This window comes from Vespa crabro, chromosome 10, assembly GCF_910589235.1.
Source record: "Vespa crabro chromosome 10, iyVesCrab1.2, whole genome shotgun sequence".
NCBI lineage: Eukaryota > Metazoa > Arthropoda > Insecta > Hymenoptera > Vespidae > Vespa > Vespa crabro.
Genome location: NC_060964.1, coordinates 1,331,609 through 1,351,613, shown reverse-complemented (window position 1 = coordinate 1,351,613; position 20,005 = coordinate 1,331,609). Strand labels below are relative to the sequence as shown.

Here is a 20,005-nt window from a genome sequence, read left to right as displayed (position 1 = left end):
AAAATCACGAAGAACACAGGAGAAACGCCGTGCATCGAAGAAGGAAGAAGAATGATCCCATCGAAGTTTATATTATATTTACTTATGGGATTGAAGGTCTTACGTCGGGGCTTAAAAGTTACGTTTTTATGCATGGGGGAAGAGGTGGGGGGAGGGGGAGGGACACTTCCTCTTCGTTGTGTCCGCATCTTTATTTTATAACACTCCGAACGATAACGTCTAGTCTTAATCCATCCGGAGCACGAGTCTTTTAAAACGAATCTTTATCTAAGGACTTTGTTTGAAAATGTTATTAGACGACTTATCGCATTAGTCAGAACGCTTTGTTTTTAGCTTCTCATAAGCTTTTTCATCATTTAATATAATACAAAATCTTGAGAAGGTGTTATGCATGGAATCATTAGGGGGTAAAGGATATTCGTCGTGTAATACAAAGAAGGAATGTACAACATATATACATATATACATACATACAAACATACATACGTACATACGTACCATACATACATATATTTCGACTAGCTCGGCATTGCACGGTACATACGTTTCTTCTACGAGTTCTTCGGCACGCGAAATACCTTGTTACGTTTACATTTTCGTTATCCACTTATAAGCGAGCGTACGTAACTGAGAAGATTATAAGTGTCCGATAAGAGCAAAAGTAAAACGATTTTTCCGTTTAGAAAGAATACGGCGGTTTTTTGTCGTACCATTATGCGCGATTTTTGCAAATCTTCCGCGTGCTCCTCCGAACGTTTGCAAATTAGTTTACAAACGTGAATGATTATTAATAATAATAATAATATTGGAAGATGGCAACTGAATCGCGACGTCGTTCGACTTTATTAATAAAACCTGAACGAAGCGAATGCGCGAATAAACGTCTAATTGGATATTTCGTAGTAGCGGTTATATTATTATTATTATTATTATTATTATTATTATTATTATTATTATTATTATTATTATTATTATTATTATAATTATTATTATTATCATTAATAATAATATTATATTATTATATTATTAATTATTATTATTGCGATAATTATTATTACAATTGTCATTATTCTTTTGACTTTATATTTGAGAAGTGAATATATATATATATATATATACCTGTGTTTTTCCAGTAAATTTAAGCCGTTACTCCGATGGAAACATTTTCCCGCAATCTTTCTTCGAGAAATAAAGATCCGATCGGTACATTAGCGAGTGATAAGTTTGAATAGAACGACAAAAGAGGGCATTCGTGATGCATCGGTAAAGAACTTTCTTCACTCTCTCTCTCTCTCTCTCTCTCTCTCTCTCTCTCTCTGACCGTGGCGGTGCGGAAGGCAAACGAATAAAAAAAGACCGAACGATCTTATCTAAAAGTCAGAAAGGTATCGCAACGTGTTTCCGATGTGTGTTTAAAATAGCCATGCGACTTCCCCTTCCTCATGGTAGTTATCGAGGGAGGAGCAAGCGACTCTGGCGAGACCTTTCTCTCTTCCCATTCATAAATAGTGAGAGAGAGGCACTCGCTGCGGTCCGCCGGCGGCGCAACGACTACGCGAGTCGTAAGAGCGCATGTTGCATAGATGTAAAATCACGAAGAGTGAAAAGGAACGAGAGAAAGAAAAAGAAGGAAAGAAAGAGAGAGAAAGAGAAAGAGAACGGTAGTATGCGCGATCGGATTACGGGCGGGTGGGTGTGCGCGCGCGCGCTCGCTCGCTCGCTCGCCGGTTGCTCGCTAGAATCGCGCGGTAGACGTTCTGCTAGGTGGGGGGCAGTGGACAGCTGATCGCTGCCTTCGACGGACGGTCGTTCTCGCGTCGCTCTGATTTCAAGAAAACGCGAGAGAGAGAGACAGAGAAAAAGAGTGAAAAAGGGATAGCGCGCGCGCGCGCGCTTCCGGTTGGTGTGCAACTCGAGATAATAATTAGGCGAAGAGATTCTTAAAGGAGAAAATAAGATAAAAAACGAAAGATAAGAAAAAGAGAAAAGAAATAGAGCATATGAAGGAAAACGAGTGAACACGAGGCGCACTCTTGAGAGAAACAGAGAAAAAACATAGAAAGAGATAGAAAAAGAGAGAGAGGAGGAGGAAAAGAGTGCTCTGACGAGTGGGCGCGCGCGCGCGCGCCTTCGGACGGACAAGTGACACCGCGCTGTGCGTTACGAATATACACATAAATACGTACTCCTAAGAAAAGAAATATCTTAATCGACGTTTGAAAAGAGCCCGGGAGCGCGATCGACCGATCAAACCGTTTTCAACGACTTGTTCGCGTATATTTAACCTTTCGACACGACGACTTCTTTCCTTCTCCAATGGCCGCCGTCCGGTGAGTTGTTTTTTTTTTTATTTCTTTCTTCGTTCATTTCTGTCCTTTCTCTCTCTTTCTCCTGTCTCTCTCTCTCTCTCTTTCTCTCTTTCTTTCTCTCTCGTTATTCTCTCCTCTAAACATGGAAAACGGGCAACGAGGCAACGAGGCGCGCTCGCACTCGCGTGTATGTATGCGCGCGCACGCCCTTGCATCTGCGTCTCCTGTAGGACGTGAGAGAGTGAGAGTGAGAGTGAGAATGGTGGGGGGTGCGGTGAGGTGGGACGAGAGTCATTTCTAAAAGCGGCCTCGGCCTCCGGTCTCGCTTCTTCGCTTCTTCTTCGGCTCTCCGAAGAGCCGAAAGCCGCGTACTTCGTTTCTCTCTCTACGTCCCTGACGCGGCCGCCACTGTCGAGTGAGAGTGAGTGAGCTAACGAGCTAACGAGTGAGAGAGAGAGAGAGAGAGAGAGAGTAAGAAAGAAAGATAGAGCGAGGGAGGAAGAGCTGGGGAGGGTGATTAGAGGGAAAGGAAGCGCTCTTTGACTTTTATTCGCTGTCTTCTTTGCGCGCGCGCTCTCCACGCGAAAATACACTCGCGTGGCGCTGCGCGGAATGCGCGTTGTACGTTCTCTACTATCTACGATGCAACGACGCGTATTTGTCTTCCAAGAAATTTTTCTTTTTTTCTTTTTGTTTTCGTTTTCCTTCCCTTTGATCATCTTTAACTAATAAAAATCCCACATCTATGCTGTTATTATTTTTCTACGGATATCTTTGATTTTATTCGATAGCGAGTTTATTTTTCTTTAAAATCGATAATGAAGATTATTCGTGTATTGATTATTATCGAAAATTGAATTTTTTCAATGAATAAAATATATATGTATTCGATGTGTAGACACATGTCGTTCGTAATATCATTATTATCGTTGACGTTCGATTGAAACCATTAGAAACAAATTTTAAAAAAAGTACGATATGTACACTTTGATTCTCGTCCGAGAGAAGGAAAAATATTTATTTAAAAGTAATTAATTGTTACTTATTGGATATGGACGGTAACCGCTATTTTTATTATTTAAAAATTATACAAAAGATAACCTAGAAATAATAAATAATTCATGGAAAGTAGTACGCGCAAAACATGTACGTTTAAGTCATTAGTAATTATATTAAACGAAATTAAATTTTTATCACTTATGATAGTTTGACAGTCTCAATATTGATCGATTTAGAAGTTGTCCACGTGGATCAAGAAACACGTTCCTTTCAGTGGACAACTTGCTTGTTTTCACAGCGAAATCACTCGTAGCGGTGGTGGGGGAAGGGTGGTAGGGAGAAGGTGGTGTGGGAGGTTTACATGCAGAGGAAGAAATCATCTTGATTATGCAATAGTCGACACAAACGCGACCATCCAGTTGTGATAAACGTTCTGCACGAAACTTCGAAACATATCATTTCAATTTGTCGGCACGTCGTTAAATAATACAGATGTGTATATATAAATACATGTAGTTCTATTTAATTCGATTTAATTGATATGAATATAAACCGCTGCACATTCGCAATATCCAATAAGAGAGGAACGATATTAGCGTGTTTTCTTTTTTGTTCTTCTTCTTTTTTGCTACAAAAAAGATATTAAAAGCACGTTTTTCACATTCGAACGTTTATTTTTTAACGCAAAACTCGGCCTACATACTTATATATATCGTAGTTCTGTTTAACGTTATAGACCTTCGTCAATTACTTCTCTTTTCTCTTATTTTCATTCGATGCTTTACAAAATGCAGGCTATATCATTTACCCTCTCTCAATCGCCGCATTCATCTTTCCAACCCCACGATTATATGTAAATTCGCTATGAAAAAAGCCAAAAAGAAGTTGTATCGAAAGTTGTTTTAACTCTCTCGAAGGAAATTATTCTGCTTGGAAAAAATTTTAAAAATTTGTAAAGATAGAAGCGCGGTATAAAAAAAGACTAAAAAAAAGGGAGAGATAATTTTAATCGCGAATTTTTGGAGATACAAGTGCGACGTAAAAAAAAATTAAAAAAAAGGAACAGACAGCTTTAATGACAAATTGTTGGAGATAGAAGCGCGGTGTAAAAAAAAAATACTAAAAAAAGAAAGAGATAATTTTAATCACGAATTTTTGGAGATACAAGTGCGATGTAAAAAAAGAATATTAAAAAAAGGAACAGACAGTTTTAATCACAAATTGTTGGAGATAGAAACGCAGTGTAGAAAACAAAATACTAAAAAAAGAAAGAGATAGTTTTAATCATAATAATGCGTTCTCGCGTATCGCCTGAAACTTGAAATGCAACGAAATTTCGATAACGAATCTATAGAGAAATATCTCGCGTTTCGATATCTCGCTTTGGAACAATGAAACAAATTTTTATTTAATTCGAAATGAAATTTATTTTCCATAGTTTTTGTATCGACAGAAATAATAGATTCGTAAGTTTCCCTTTCTCTCTCTCTCTCTCTCTCTCTCTCTCTCTCTCTCTCTCTTTCTCTCTCTTAGTTTTTTCTTCCCCCAACAAAGGTATGAGAAAAATGCATGAAAACGCTCATGGAAGTCCCTTTTCCTCGTGTTTCTGGTCGTAGACGAAAACAGCAGCTCTGTGTGTCTCCTCATGACACAAATATCTTCTCGCCAAGCTGGAATTTCGCTTTTCCTTTTTCGCCGGCTCGGTGAAATGCATTTTCGTTTTTCTCCTCTTCTTCTCTCGTCCCACGTTCCCTCATCACAGACCAGGCCCAACCCCTTACTCACCCTATCCCGCATCTTAATCGCTTCTCTTAAAACTTTTACCTCTAACCAAGAGATGCACTTCAATTTCTTTCGAATATACTGTATCAGATCATTTTCTTCTTTTCTCTTTCTTTTTTATATTTATTTATTTATTTGTTTATTTATTTTTGATTGTTGTTATTGTTGTTGTTGTTGTTATTGTTATTGTTGCTGTTGTGTTGTTGTTTTATTATTATTGATTGTCGTCATAATGATACATATTAAATCAACGGGATATTTGTTTACGTCAGTATCTCGATATTACATTATAACAAACGTCCCTTTATTCTTTCTCCGTATATATTCACATTAGAAATAATTTCTATGTAAGAACACGCCCGTATATTTTCGTCGATAAAATATATTATATCGTTTGGAACGATATTTGGCATATACCCTCGTTAACTTTGTGACCGCGCGACGACATAGCTATACGTAGATTCTACGCCAGTGAAAAACTAAACTTTGGCACGCACGACGTCGTTCGCTTGGCTTAGCGCGAGCGAAGCGATAGCTCCCTACAAAACGAATTCGAAACTTACTTACCACCTTCGCTACGAATGTCTGCCCACACAAATTTATTTGTATTTCGGTCATTTACGTATAGACGCTCTTCGAAAGTCGCGAGAAAGCATCGACAAGTATTTCTCGTCTATCTTACTGTGCTTATCTGTACTCATCTATCGAAGATCGTATTTCCATATAACTGTCATACCGATAATTTAATAATTAATTTAATTAAAATAAAATCTAATCGTGCAATTTAACCGCGATCTCGTCGGTCTCAAATTCGGGGAAGAGAATTATTTTGAAAAGGAACGTCTGTATATTTCCGAGAGTCATCACTCGTACGTACAATACATTTAAGAAATATTATTTGTTGTTTGTTCGTTGAGAGAAAAAAGAGAAAGGAACAGAGAGAGAGAGAGAGAGAGAGAGAGAGAGAGAGAGAGAGAGAGAGAGAAAGAGGGAGAGAGAGAGAAAGAGAAAGATAGAAAGATAGAAAGAAGAAACGTCAACAAAAACCTTCCTCTTCGTTCTATCGTGTGACACGGTGTATGAGGTAAAGAAAAAAAAATAAATAAAAAAGAACAAAAATAATTCTCTTTGTCCGCACACACAAACACACACGCACACACACACTTACGGCCGGATAGCAGAGCATATAACGATGGAAGCTCAGATATGTAAGTACATACATATGAAAGAAAGCGATCGATCCGATGTCGTTCGGAGAGATAAATTGTTGATCGTACTGATCTTGCCCATCAATGATTCTCGATCGTACGGTGGAAGTCGACAATGCCAGATCTTTCTTGAAAAAATAATTTAAACGGACATATTATATATATATATATATATATATATATATATATATATATATATATATTACTATATGTAATATACATATATACTATACATATACATAATATACATATATATTAATATATGTGATAATTTTCGTTTCATATACAATTACTTAGGCATAAGAATCGATTTAAATAGTATATAATTTAAAAAAAAGAAAAAAAAAAGATTTATGAAGTCTCTACGAAATAGGACGATTAAAGAAGGGCTGAAAGTAAAAGATAGAAAGAGAGAAAGAGAAAGAGAGAGAGATTGGCGGGAACGCGCATGCGCGGAAGGATGCGTGGGCGAGTGAACGCGCGTGCAACGCCACGACAGTGCCGGCTAATTATGTGGCACACCTACGTAGTGTGAGCACGCGCGCGCGTGTTCAGCACAGGTGTCCACCGATTCCTTACGCGTTGCCAATTTCACGATCTACTTTATTTAGAAAATCAACAACTACGTACGATTTTTAAACGATGAAACGTCGATATTTTTATTTTGCAGCAGGAATATCATCCATTATTCTTTTTGAATTTAATCGTAATTTTTATCGATTTTATCGTCGAATAAATTTTCAGGAAACTCGTCCCAAATAAAAAGTGTCGGTTCGATATAATATAAATACGTGCGAGAATTAAGCTTCCCGGAATAATTTCTTTGCAACGTGGCCAAAAACAGGTACGACAGATATCAATATTTAACGCTAATTTGTATAGCTAACGGATGTTGTTTGAATATTTTCATTTCGTAATAATCTGTCGGCCAATATTAACTCTATTAAAGGTGAATGGTTAGTGACGTTAATGGATAACTTAATAAAAAAAACCCTCTTTATTTCTGAAACATTAGGTCGTTCAATTTGAAAAGGTGAACGTTCGTTTTAGTATTTATTTGATGATAATTTAGATTTGATCTATGAATATATTATGTAATCAATTTTTGTGATTAATTTTGATGATAGTTCTAATAAATAAAAATTTAATCTGAAAGAGAGAATGAGTAAGAAGGAAGAGAAATGAGACATGGATAACAAGAGATCCTGGCACCTGTAGGTAATCCCTGCCAAGAGGATGGGGGCCCACGATGGGGGAGTGCCACTGCTCTAACATCGCTATCATGCAGCTGTTCCACGAGCTGAAGCAGCAGTTCCCTGCGCTCCCTGATTACGTCGTCTCCCAGTGCATCGCACAGGTACAGCTAACATTTATCCAGATTTTTTTTTGAAAACCTTAAGTACAAGTCAATCTTTTAACTACAATTTCCTAATCCATCTTGATTATTATAATTTGTATGAATATAATTTTTAATCTATAATCTTTTTCTATTTTTTTCATTTCTTTTTCCAGTTATCCTACTAAATCTCTTTTCAATATAATATTTGTGTTGTTTTGTGAACTTTTATCTTTTGATCAAATTATTTAATCCAAAAATTAAATAACCGATACATATTTATATATAATATACTTGATCGATTCGAATAAACTATAACAAATTTCATACGCATTCGATATTAAATGTGCGAACGTTTATCCATTACCACTTCACTCCTCGCACATTATCATACTCATTTGCACGTAGCGTGGAACTTGTGTGGGCTCGAGATGTATTGCTTTCTATAATCTCTCGCGAGATTTATTATTGATAAAATATATGAGCAGTAAATTATAAGATAAATTGGATGGACCGCTCGATTTTAACGAAGAAAGAATCACGCATGAACAGAGAAAAAAAGCTGGCTGATTCAGATGCGTGTGCGTTGCAGAACAGCCACGACAAGGAGATATGTGCAAGAAGTCTACGAGCAACCCAAGAATCGCGTCCAACACCGGGCGCTTTTCCACTGCCCCCACCTGCTGCTGCTGTTGCTGCTCAACATCATCATCAATCGCATCAGCAGCAGCAACAGCAGCATTATCAGCAACAACAGCAACAACAACAGCGTTGCTGCGCAATGAATCACCAATCATTGCAACGCATTACGTCGAATGGCAACGGTTCGCGACCTCCTAGGCCAGCCTCATTGGACATCGGCGTGGCGCGACGTTATCCTATTGGCTGTTCACGTACCGCGGCATCACCATCCGTAACTACGAACGAACCACTTGCACCCTCTTCCGCACCTGCAGCTTGCAAAGCGCGCGGTTTTTTCGATGACGTCCCGTCCGCAAATACCAATGGCAACAATTGCTCAAGTAGCAATGTTGCTCCTGGATTCGAACTCAATGTTAATGTCGCCTGCAGTCCTGCGGGCAACCGCGGTACGATGTGACCACCACATATCTGCCATATCTAAATGTTATATATATACGTAGTTTATTTCTTTTTCTCAAATTTGATCAATATTCTTTTGTTTTTCTCAAGTTTAACAGCAAAAGTATAATAACAATCAAAATGGTTGAATATTATTTTTGATCGCACGCACTAACGCGATGCGAAACTGTTTTGTCAATGATGGTAACTAACACACGATCGTAACAATCGATTACATGAGGTTTGAAATTAACCGTCGACTTCTTCCGAATATCGATCGAGAATGATACTACTTAAACATATTGTCTTACTTCCAAAAAAATAAGAAAGCAGTCAAACAGGAGCATATAATTAATAACAATTGAGAGTAACAGTTAGGGAATTAAAGTTTGGACACTATTCAAAAATCGATCCTTGGTTCTTCTGTTTGCCCACACCTTCCACGCAAACATTTCTCTTTTCATTTTTTATTCATCGTTCTACTTTTCTTTTTTTTCATTTTGACTTTTTCCGATAAGTTTACTTTTTGTTTTTATTTTTATTTTTTCCTATTTTCATTGAAATTTATTTCAAATTATTTTCTTTATTTCGTTTTTTATATTCTTTATCTCTTTGGCACGGTAAACGCCAAGTATTCCTTTTCTCTCCATAGTTCCTTCTTCGATCAATCTCAGTCATGCCGTTTATCATTGTTCAAGGTAAAACATAATAAATTCATTTTATGTAATCTATGCAATCCGCAGACTTCCGAACGGTGCCGACAATCGGTACATGTAAACGAAGCGATCTCGTTGTCGAACCCCGACCCCATTACGCGGATCCTCAGTTGGCTGTAGGAAAAAACGCTGGACAATTTGATCACGCGCGAAGTTACACATCAGTTAGCTTGACACTGAGGCCACCATCATCAGAACCACAGGCACCAATCGACATCAGGTCGCAAGGCTCGAGTTTAACATATTCGACCTCGTCTTTGGACCCACGAGGATTTCAAAGCCGCTTGCAGATTAGCATCGGCCCGGGAAGCGTTGGCAGCGTGGCTGCTGCAAGAATCAGACCACCAATGGGTCCGGCCAGACCTAACAGCCTGCTTCCCCCCGCTCAAATTAGTCCACAGAGGCCTCCAGGTATATAATCATTTTTTATTGCAATCCTTTCGAGCTACTTCAATAAAGCAAGGATCGTTCGAACAACAACGAATGCGTTTCTTGTTTTTAGGACTTCCTGCCGGACCTCCGAGTCAGCTGCCAAGGCCGACGACAACAATGAGTGCCCCGACCACACCTTCGGTTCCAACAATAACGAATATTATTTCGTCTAATAGTCTCCCTGCGACTCCGTCTGAACCAACAGCAATCTCTCCTCCCTCTAGTCCCGTTAAAGAAAAACCGTTAATCGGCCAGGATCAGAATCGTTCGCCGTTAAGCCAAGGTAATGAATTTACATATGTACATATGTATATATGCACATAGTTACATACATAATTCAAATAACATCGGTCTATAACGATTATCGTTCTTTGTCCTTTATCTCCTCGGAGTCTCTTCTTAGATCAACGTCTACGTATATTTACCTGTGAGTTAGTCGGTCGCACGTACTACGCCCACATGAAACAGTGAGAACGATATTTACGCATTCCTAACCCCACGCTCCGGCTATACATAGCCACGCCACGGCTATTCTACGTGGACCACCTGATCTGCTTTTCCTTCTTACGATCGTCGCAATGTACTCTCTCTCTCTCTTTCTCTCTCTCTCCTCTCTTCCTCTCTCTCTCTCTCTCTCTCTCTCTCTCTCTCTCTCTCTCTCTCTCTCTCTCGCTCGCATGTTTCCTGAACGTTGCACTCCGCATCGTCGCTCCTTTTTTAGCCTTCTCTGCAACCCAAACTCTTTGTCATTATGACGTCGAAGTAAGAATTTCTAAAGAGAATTTCTATTTAGGAAAAGCAATAAAAATAATATTGCGAAATTCTAACAAATCTTGCATAAAAATATAATCGTTAAATCTTCGATCGTTTATATTTTTAGTGGCAGAACATCAAAGAAAACTGGTCGCTGAACAATTAGCAAGGAAGGAAAGACTCGCCAAGGAATTAAGAGCCGAAAAGGGACGACTTGAAGCAATGAAGAAAGAACTGCAGTCTCTAGCGAGACCCCCAGATTCTTCGATATCGCCTCAGGTAGATAAAATTGGAAAAAGAACGAATTTCAAATATTGCCATTACGGAGCCCATTATGTTTGCTATTTTACGTAGGAACTGAAGAAAAAATTACGAAGCGAAATTTACCAATTGCAAATCGAATGTGACAGACTTGCAGACGAAGTGGATCAGTGGTCGGATCCACGAGGTAAATTTGTTAAAAATTATTTTATCTAATTTTATATACAACATGTATATTGATTGATTATAAATTAAGGACAAGTTTCAATATCACATTTGTTAGAAACAATAAGAAAAAAATATATTAAAAAAAGTTTCATGATGTCGTCTCAAATATTTTAGGTTTACGAAATAAAATATTTGACTTCCGGTTAAACCGGAAGTTCAATGATTTTTAATTTTTCTTATTGAGCATCTTGCATTTTTTTAATTAATCAATTAAATATTTTAATCAATTATCTGTAAAATCAATTGTTAAGCAATTATAGGCCTAAAGTTAATTAACGAAATATAATGTGCGTTATGTATTTAAAAATGAATTTTAATTTTCGTTTTCAATTAATAGCCTTAATGAGGTATTAATTAAACTTATAAGATCGTTTTGTATGTTTTGAATTCCAATGAACTGTATTTTAATTTATAAATAGCCTTTACACTATATATACATCGATGATTACATTATTTTATTATCAACTTTTTTCCTTATCATTTTTACAGTACCTTTAGGTGAAACAAATGAAGAATTTTATCAGGGCATTTATACTGGTCAACCTTTTCTACCGTCCTCTCATCTGGCACCACCGCCGTTGCCAAGTCAGCCACCAGTTTGGCAACCCTCTACGGGTACTGCTGATGTAAATGATAGAGAAGAAGATAGGGATGGACCTTCGTGGGTTTGCAGGATGTGTACCTTTGATAATCATCCGTTGATGAATAAGTGCGAACAGTGTGACATGCCGAGACTTTTGGATCATGGCAATGCAGGTAGGGTACATGGATTGCCGCTTGAACAAGTCAATGTGTCAAACTCATTTAATAATCTTTTACAAGAGTTGTTCGATCGAACAAACAAACCGTCCTAACGGCATGTTTTCTTAATTCTTTTTTTTTTCGTTTGATTTTATAACGAGTTTTGAATAATTTATTGAGTGGTTTATTGAGTGATTAAACTGATACCAAGAATTTATCAAACCATTTACTAATCTTGTAGAATTTATTTATCAAATAATTATTTCTTCACAATTTTTTAAGTTACTTTATGAAAATACTCGATCAAGGATGATTTCATTTATTAACTTGTTAATTGGAAGTATTTGCAATTAATGTGAATTTATTTAATTAAAAATGATGATGAAATAATACGGAAAAGAAATTTTTGACAGAAGATGAATAATTTAAACATATAATGCTCTTTTAATAGGAGTGAGAAACAAATGATTTATTTATTCATTTATCACAAGAAAAGTTAAATCTTTGCGATGAGTTAAATAGCCCGGTTAAGAGATTAAAACAATTTGATAAGATTTATTAAAGTATTTGTTTTTTATCAAGTTAGAATGATCCATAACTTTGGTGGATTTATTATTGTACATAATTTCAATGAATTTGTTATTGTATTTATAGTTATTAAAATGAATCGTACGTATTTCTAATCAGTGAATACAGTACAATGATGGAAAGTAGGTACTTTTGTTTTTATTTTTGTTCTATTACCCTTTTGTTTACTTTTTTTTTTGCATGTGGATGTGTTAATCAATATGATTGAATATACTTATTAAGTATGTGCAAATTGAATATATTGGTAAGTACGGGGAAAGTACATATTAATTCTTTTTATTTTAAATTTACAATAAAATGTAAATAGTTTTTAAGTTACTTTAAAGACTCTTTACTTTAAAATGATTTAATTTTAATTAAATTACTTTAAAATGAAAAGTTGGAAAAATAAACAATTTTCAACTATTTTTTAACATCTATTTTAAATTTATAGGTGAAACACAAGATATTCATATACGCGTTACACATCATCATAATTTTTCACCAAGACGTAAGTATTTTCAAACATCTGAATGTTTTAACCAACAGATGTATAGAATTTGTCTTTTATATCATTAAATGTTTTTTCTTTGCTTATAGGTACAGTGCACAGTTGGGTTGTATGATGTGAAGTGAATTAGAAACTTGAAGAAGTGTAAATATAATTTCAAATTATTTAATTTAAATAAAAGCAATGTAGGGATATAAACTGTAAACATAGAGATGCATAAATAATGTAATAATTTAATTTAAATTAACTTAATTTAGTTTAATTTATCTTAATTTTCTATTCGTGATTAGTGCAAACAATGAAATTAAAACTGATCATTTCATTGTAACAGTTCTTTCTAATATGGATTCTTTTTTGAAGCGTTTCTATTTTATACCAAATATATTCCTAGCTTTTCAATGCGAGTATATTGCAATAAATGATATGCAGGAACAGGTAAGCAATAAATAAATACGTATTTATAATATATTTAAACAATATATCTTTTATCTATAATTATTTTTTTTTTTTTTTGATAAATAACACAAAGTATTAGTTATATACATTAAAAAAAAAAAGTTAAATAGCTGTGCCACGTTCTAAATTGAGTTTGGTCTCACGAGTATATTCGCCATAAAATCTTTCTAATTTTTCATTGAATTTAGCATTACGTTCATTAATATAATCAATATCCGCATCGTCATTATGCATTCTTCTTCTACTATACCTCTCTCGTTTAGCAATCCTATAAAAATCACAGTAAATATAATTTATTAGTATATTTTTAATAAGAATTTATATATCAAAGTAAAAAATTTAAATTTATTAATTTATATTATAAAAATGAAAATTTTCTTACTGTTTTTCCAAATTGTCAACCATTTTATCAATTGCTTCTTTCTTATCTTCATGAAGGCCATGCAAAATTGTATTTTTATCCCCATAAAATGCAGGTCCAAGTTTTTCTTTGAGTTCTTCATATGATTCCATATTTGGTTTAATATTTTTAACTAATCTATTATATTGACGAACAGCAGCTTGTTCATAATCTGAAAAGCCTGGATCCGGATTTTTCTTATTTTTCTTTTTTCTTGCTATGCGCTCTGCTTCCGTTGCATCTATGTGAAGTAATTTAATTCTTTCATAATCTTCTCCCTTTTCTTCTGCAATTTTCCTAGCCGCTTCATCTTGTATTATCCATTCGGCTTGTCTTTTTCTTGATTCCCAATTTGCTGGAAGTTTATTTCTCTTATCCTCTTCAACGACTTCTTTGTGATTCTCTTGTCTTGCTTCATTCTACAGAGTTAAAACACTTTACATAGTACAATAGCAATAATACAATAATAATACAATTGAGGTTAATATACATTCAAGTGCAAACTATTTACCCTTTTCGTGTGAAGCTCCCGTAAACGTTTTTTCCATTCTACTTGTTTATCTTTTAAAGACTTTTCTTGCAATTCTACATTTGTTTCCATTATAGAAGAATTTTGTATTAATCGATAAATAAACAAATATTAATTGTCACTACTTTACAAACAAAAGTTGCTCGACACTAGCGATACGTCATACTCCGTAGTACTTCGATAATTATCGATTGCATTCGATATATCTTACATGAGAGTCGATACGTTCAAAGTAAAAGTTTATATAGTTTGTATCGCGTTTATATTAGTACAAACAATCAAACATTCTTTAACATTTTTTTTATTTTATTGCAAATTACTAGTGTTTTATTTAAAATTCTAATGTATAATATTTCGATATGACTCCGTAGAAAATGAAAAAAAGAAAAAGTAATAAATATTCAAACCACCATCGAATTAATGGTATTTGATTAACAATAAAAAAGAGAGTAGGAAGGCACATCGATGTTAAATATGGTAAGAGATCTATCAATTCTATTTTCACATGCAACCTACTTCAGCTCGATCCCTTCTTTCGAGTGGCGGCAAAGCAGGACAAAAGTGCGATTGCGCGATCGTCGATAGAACTAATCATGACTAGAATATTTTCCGTAAAGTGCTTACGGTCAATTTACCGATTGACTGGAATACATGCGTACATACGTATGGAAAAATAATGTTCAGAATCGTAAATTGTGAAAGATTGTTATTGTAAACCGTGTAGGACGTAGGGTAGTAGAAAATAGATTCTAAAAGCTTAGTGTTCCGTTGGTAGTGCCGTTATTGGGTGGTGAGTCTAGAGCGCGCACTCGGGAAGTCATGTCGAAAAATACCGAGCGAAGGCGAGGATAACCGAATTAAACCGAATTAAGCCGAGTCATATGCGAGATCGTGGCGCGAGGGAGCGACCCACGAGTACCCACGAGCTCGCAACGTCCGCGAGTGAGAGAGCCACCGAGGATCGTTCTTCTTCGTGCTCCTTCGTCACGACGCACGATCGATCGGGCTTTATGGAGACCCTCGAGGCGAGCCACGCGTGCCGCCTATGCGGCAACAAGTCCGGTATCTCCATAAATATCTTCGACAAGAAGAAGAACCACATCAGAAAGATCAACGCCGTTCTACCGATCATGGTACGTGCCGTTTTTCTCGCAGCCGATGCTGTTATACTCTCACCCATATAACTTAGAAACTTCTTATTCTTTGGCGGGCATAAACGTGGCTATTATTATGGTCCTTTTGCGATATATCCCTATCTTCCGTATCCCTCTCTCTTTCTCTCTCTCTCTCTCTCTCTCTCTCTCTATCTCTATCTCTCTCTCTCTATCTCTCTCTCTCTCTTTTTCTCTTTCTTTTATTCCCTGTCGATCCTCTTCGCTTTCTTCTCTCCTTCTCTTTTCTTTCTCCTTCCTTCTACGTTTCTCCTCGCACCTCTCCACGCTTTCATATTCCAAGTAGGCTACTTACTTGAATTTACGGCACACGGTAGACGGACGCGTCCTCTCGTTGATCCTAATACGATGAAAATTTGATTGAGGATGAAACGGCGACTCGATATATTCGATCGATGCGCATTGTTAAACTGTTCGATAGGAACTCCATATACACTCAAGTTAGAAAATAGGCGCGCTTGGCTCTTTAAGGGTAGGCCGCCAAAAAGTTAGGTTATCGCAACGTCACGTCTGCAAAATTGCTTATAAACACAAAGACCAAATAATCAATGATATTGCGTAATTTTAATCGATAAATTATGCCTAACGTATATTGATTTTTTTTTTCTTATTCCTCGTCAAAGATATTAAATATACGTGGGCATATCGTGTTTTTTTTTCTTTGCTTTTTTTTTTCCTTTCTTTCTAGGAGCCATGTTTGATTAGTTTTAGGGATATTATGAGGATATAAAAGTATATATATTTTTCTAATTTTTTAAACTTTTCTACAATTTTATTGTTATTTTAAATATCGTCGAATATTATCGAAGCATGTTCAAACGAAGTTTTCAAAATATCGATAGAAAAATTTTTAGTTAATATTGAACATTAAATTTTTTATTAAACTGTAATATTTCTAAATTGATCGTTTAGAGAAGAATTTGATGATTTCAGGTGCATGAAATGGATTTATTACCGAAGTTGATGTGTCATTTGTGTAGCTTCAAACTCGAAGAATTTTACAAATTTTATTTGAATTGCTTGAAAACGGACGCACATTTAAAAAGCCAATTGTCCTGGATGAAGAAAAAAGAAGAATCGAAGGAGAGAATCGGTATACCTATGGTTCAAATAAAAAATGTCAAGATCAAGGTCGAACCGATCGATTACGAAATGTATGATTTGGATCCGATCGTTAAGAATGTCAATTACATAGATTCAATGAAATCAAGAACATTTCCCATGAATAGATCATCAAGGACATGTGGAATTCGCGAAAAGATGTCATATAAAACTTATTGCCAATGTTGGTGCGATAAAAAAAATCAAAGGGAACGGTCGATATCGAACGAATATAAAAAATCTTGCGCTACAAAGAAATCTACAAATGATGAAACAAACGTGGAAACTAGAACTGTTGCTGATGATTCATTGGAAATCATTAGAAACGATATTTTACCTAGTCCCTATTCCAAAAGAATTTCTATAAATAATTTATCTGAACGAAAGAACGAAATGATCGGCACGAATATATCTCGGGATAACGATAAAATCTATAGAAATCGTCGCATAAAAGGCGAGGTATTAAGGAATCCCTTGACCTGCATTTTACGACCTAGAAAAATTTCCGTTAATTATGTAGAAACAAGGAAGAAATTACACAGTACCTTTAAAGTGCATAACGGTGCAAAGTCAAGCAACGATATTCGTAGGACGATGTCGTCCTTGGCTGAGGCAACAACGAGTATTACACCAACGATAAAAATCGAGAAGGAGGAGGAGATAGAAGTGGTGAATGAAGAAGAGAATGAGGATACGAAAGAGCAAGGCGAAAAAGAAGAGAAGGAAGAGGAGGAGGAAGAGGAAGATGAAGAAGAAGAAGAAGAAGAAGAAGAGATGAAGAAGATAACAAATTTCGAAGGCCGTGCGTTGAGACCGCGTAAAGGAACGATCAATTATAACGAAAGAAAAAGAAAAACTTTTGATAATTTGTATCGGCCGTTATCGCACAATATTAATCTTGTCAATGGTAAAAAGCAAAAACTTGAAAACGTTACACGCGAGTGGAGATTAGCGAACGAGAAGACGAAACAAAAGACAAAATTCATGGAAAAGAACGTTAAGGTGAAGATAAAGGAAGAAATCATCGACGATCTCGAAAATATGATTGTTGATAATTCCGAGAAGAATAAAACGCGTAAATCGGTTAAAAATTCATCCCTTAATATCGACGATATATCCCAAAAAATTGTTCCGAAAACAACCGAATCAAAATTCATACCTACAACGAGTCATTTACGAGAATCCAGGGATAGTTTACATTTGTCTAATAAATTAGAATCCTTGCCAAAGGTATTAAGCAAATCTAATAAAATAGTCGCGAAATGTAAGAAGAGTTTACCTATGGTAAGCCAATCGTTAAAATATTTAAGGAGTCACAATTTTTATCTTAGAAGTGGTAAAATCAAGAAATTCGCCGATGTCGATATATTACCAGAGACAACGAGACATAATGCGAAACAAGTCAACTCCCGAAATAGTCTAAAAATTAAGAAAGATCTTTCAAATATCGATGATACTTCTTTTTCTAGTACAAATGTTCCTTCATCTGTTAATTTGAAACATTATTGCGAACGATGTAATATAAGCTTCGCAAACAAAGAACTTTACAAGTTGCATACTTGTTACGGTTGATCTCTTTCTCTCTCTCTCTCCTATCTCTCTCTTTCTTTCTCTCTCTTTCTCTCTCTCTCTTTCTCTCTCTCTTTTTGTTTTTCCTTTTTTATTTCCTATTATTTTGTCTTTTCTCTTCTTTTTATTAGGTACGATGATCTCTTCCGTTTATTCATTTTTTCTTTCTTTTTCTTTTTCTTCTTATTTTGTATTATGATATAGCACAAAGGTTAACGTATTTCTCATTACCCATATGTTGTACACGTATACCACACAACTCGATCGAGCACGCACGTGCGTGCATGCGCGTGCGCGTGCGCGTTAACATTTTTATTAAACTATCTAAGAGTTTGTATATACGGAGATTAATATTGACATATCGTGTGTTAAAAAGAGATATATTCATCAATAGATTATGATAAATGCGTAAGGCCAAAGCAATTGTAAAGTTGATTTTAAAGATAGTACCATTATATATATATATTTTTTTTTTCTTCCTTTTTTTTCTATTTTTCTTCTGATTAATAAGTCGTATCTTAGATAATGAACGATAAATACGGACCATACGTACATATATTTTTTTTTTATTTTTATTTATTTTTTTTTTTTTTTTTTTTTTTGTTTAAAGATGCAGATCATTTACTAATTACTACCATTATTATTTCTACGTGCAGGAAAATATACAAACACGCACATACATACATACGACATATATACATGCAACATACATACATATATACATATATACATACATACATACTTGTTACTTGTTACTTGTTTATCCGTAAAATATACGGACGTGATACAAATGTAATGCAATACGCTTAAGAATATAAATAAGAGATTCACATATCGCCTTTGTAATTGAAAAAAAAATATATATGTATATAAATATTTTATGATAAAGAAAAGATATAAAATAGATTATATGATTAATTTTTGTGATATATATATATATATATATATATATATATATATATATATATATATATATATATAGTTATGCTACCTGTATGTGTGTGTGTGTCTGGTAATTGGTAATTGGTATAAACAATAAACGAAAAATTTTAAAAAGCGAGATTATGTATATTATTACAAAAAAAAAGAAAAGAAAAGAAAATAGATTTTCTATTTCAAATCGAATTTATAAAAGAAGTAATCAAATTGGGTGTGCGAATTATTCGATCATAAATGTAATGCACATTAAATATTATATTAATCAATGGAATAGAACAATAATTTCGTCATTTGCATATTTGAATAGGGATATAGAGCATGATATTTTAAAAGATTAAATACTTAGAGTTCCTTGTTTATTAATTTACGATTGAGAGAGAAAGAGAGATATAATTTTTTACAAGATATTTTAATAACTTCGTTTTTTTCTTTTTTTTTTTTTAATCATTTCGTTAGGTACTTCTATGTTGATTGGAAGATTCGTTTTTGTATAGCAATTGAAATTTGAAGAAAAAAAAAAGAAGGGAAATTTTTACTTCGATTACCTAAGAAAAATAATAAACGTTCGTAACGTACTTATAGATTTTTGATCATTGTTGGGACTAACCTGAAAATGTGCTTAGGACTTGAAGAATAAAAAAAAAAAAAAAAAAAAGAATAAAAAATATGTATGAAGATCTTATCGAACGAATATGGATAAATAAACAAATTATTGTTTTATTCAACATTATGGTAAAACAAAAAAAAACAGAAAGAAAAAAAGTAATCGTTCTTATCAATGATTGTTCTTAACGTTGATATTCGTTAGATCACAATCTGTTATTTTTTGATATTTAATCGTAAGACAATCAACGATCAAGGGTTGATCATAAATTGATAGTTAATATTTTGTCATTTATCTTATTATTCAATAAAT

The 20,005-nt window shown here is 34.8% G+C and overlaps 3 protein-coding genes across 10 annotated transcripts; 2 read left to right on the top strand and 1 right to left on the bottom strand.

Annotated features, from left to right (window-relative positions):
* Positions 1 to 1,518: 1,518 nt before the first annotated feature.
* LOC124427628 (TGF-beta-activated kinase 1 and MAP3K7-binding protein 3-like) lies at positions 1,519 to 13,170 on the top strand. 7 transcript variants are annotated; one of them, XM_046970787.1, is made up of 11 exons: positions 1,519 to 2,330; positions 7,043 to 7,142; positions 7,517 to 7,655; positions 8,227 to 8,722; positions 9,458 to 9,841; positions 9,933 to 10,145; positions 10,743 to 10,894; positions 10,970 to 11,063; positions 11,594 to 11,860; positions 12,867 to 12,923; positions 13,013 to 13,170. In XM_046970787.1, the coding sequence occupies exons 3-11, from the start codon at positions 7,548 to 7,550 to the stop codon at positions 13,036 to 13,038; spliced, it is 1,797 nt and encodes a 598-aa protein (XP_046826743.1). In that variant the 5' UTR covers positions 1,519 to 2,330; positions 7,043 to 7,142; positions 7,517 to 7,547; the 3' UTR covers positions 13,039 to 13,170. The 7 variants fall into 7 exon arrangements, with proteins under 7 accessions (XP_046826743.1, XP_046826744.1, XP_046826742.1 ...); XM_046970788.1 differs by having other exon boundaries at positions 7,455 to 7,655; XM_046970786.1 differs by lacking the exon at positions 7,043 to 7,142 and having other exon boundaries at positions 7,455 to 7,655.
* A 210-nt stretch (positions 13,171 to 13,380) lies between these two features.
* LOC124427632 (pre-mRNA-splicing factor Syf2) lies at positions 13,381 to 14,557 on the bottom strand. Its single transcript, XM_046970803.1, has 3 exons — positions 14,291 to 14,557; positions 13,762 to 14,198; positions 13,381 to 13,647 (listed from the first exon to the last, which is right to left on the bottom strand). Exons 1-3 carry the CDS (start codon positions 14,378 to 14,380, stop codon positions 13,482 to 13,484), a joined length of 693 nt encoding a protein of 230 aa, XP_046826759.1. The 5' UTR covers positions 14,381 to 14,557; the 3' UTR covers positions 13,381 to 13,481.
* A 180-nt stretch (positions 14,558 to 14,737) lies between these two features.
* On the top strand, positions 14,738 to 19,072 carry LOC124427627 (MATH and LRR domain-containing protein PFE0570w-like). Of its 2 annotated transcripts, none has more exons than XM_046970783.1 (2): positions 14,738 to 15,441; positions 16,414 to 19,071. In XM_046970783.1, the coding sequence occupies exons 1-2, from the start codon at positions 15,190 to 15,192 to the stop codon at positions 18,151 to 18,153; spliced, it is 1,992 nt and encodes a 663-aa protein (XP_046826739.1). In that variant the 5' UTR covers positions 14,738 to 15,189; the 3' UTR covers positions 18,154 to 19,071. The 2 variants fall into 2 exon arrangements, with proteins under 2 accessions (XP_046826739.1, XP_046826740.1); XM_046970784.1 differs by lacking the exon at positions 14,738 to 15,441 and adding an exon at positions 15,703 to 15,952 and having other exon boundaries at positions 16,414 to 19,072.
* The last annotated feature ends 933 nt before the right edge of the window (positions 19,073 to 20,005 follow it).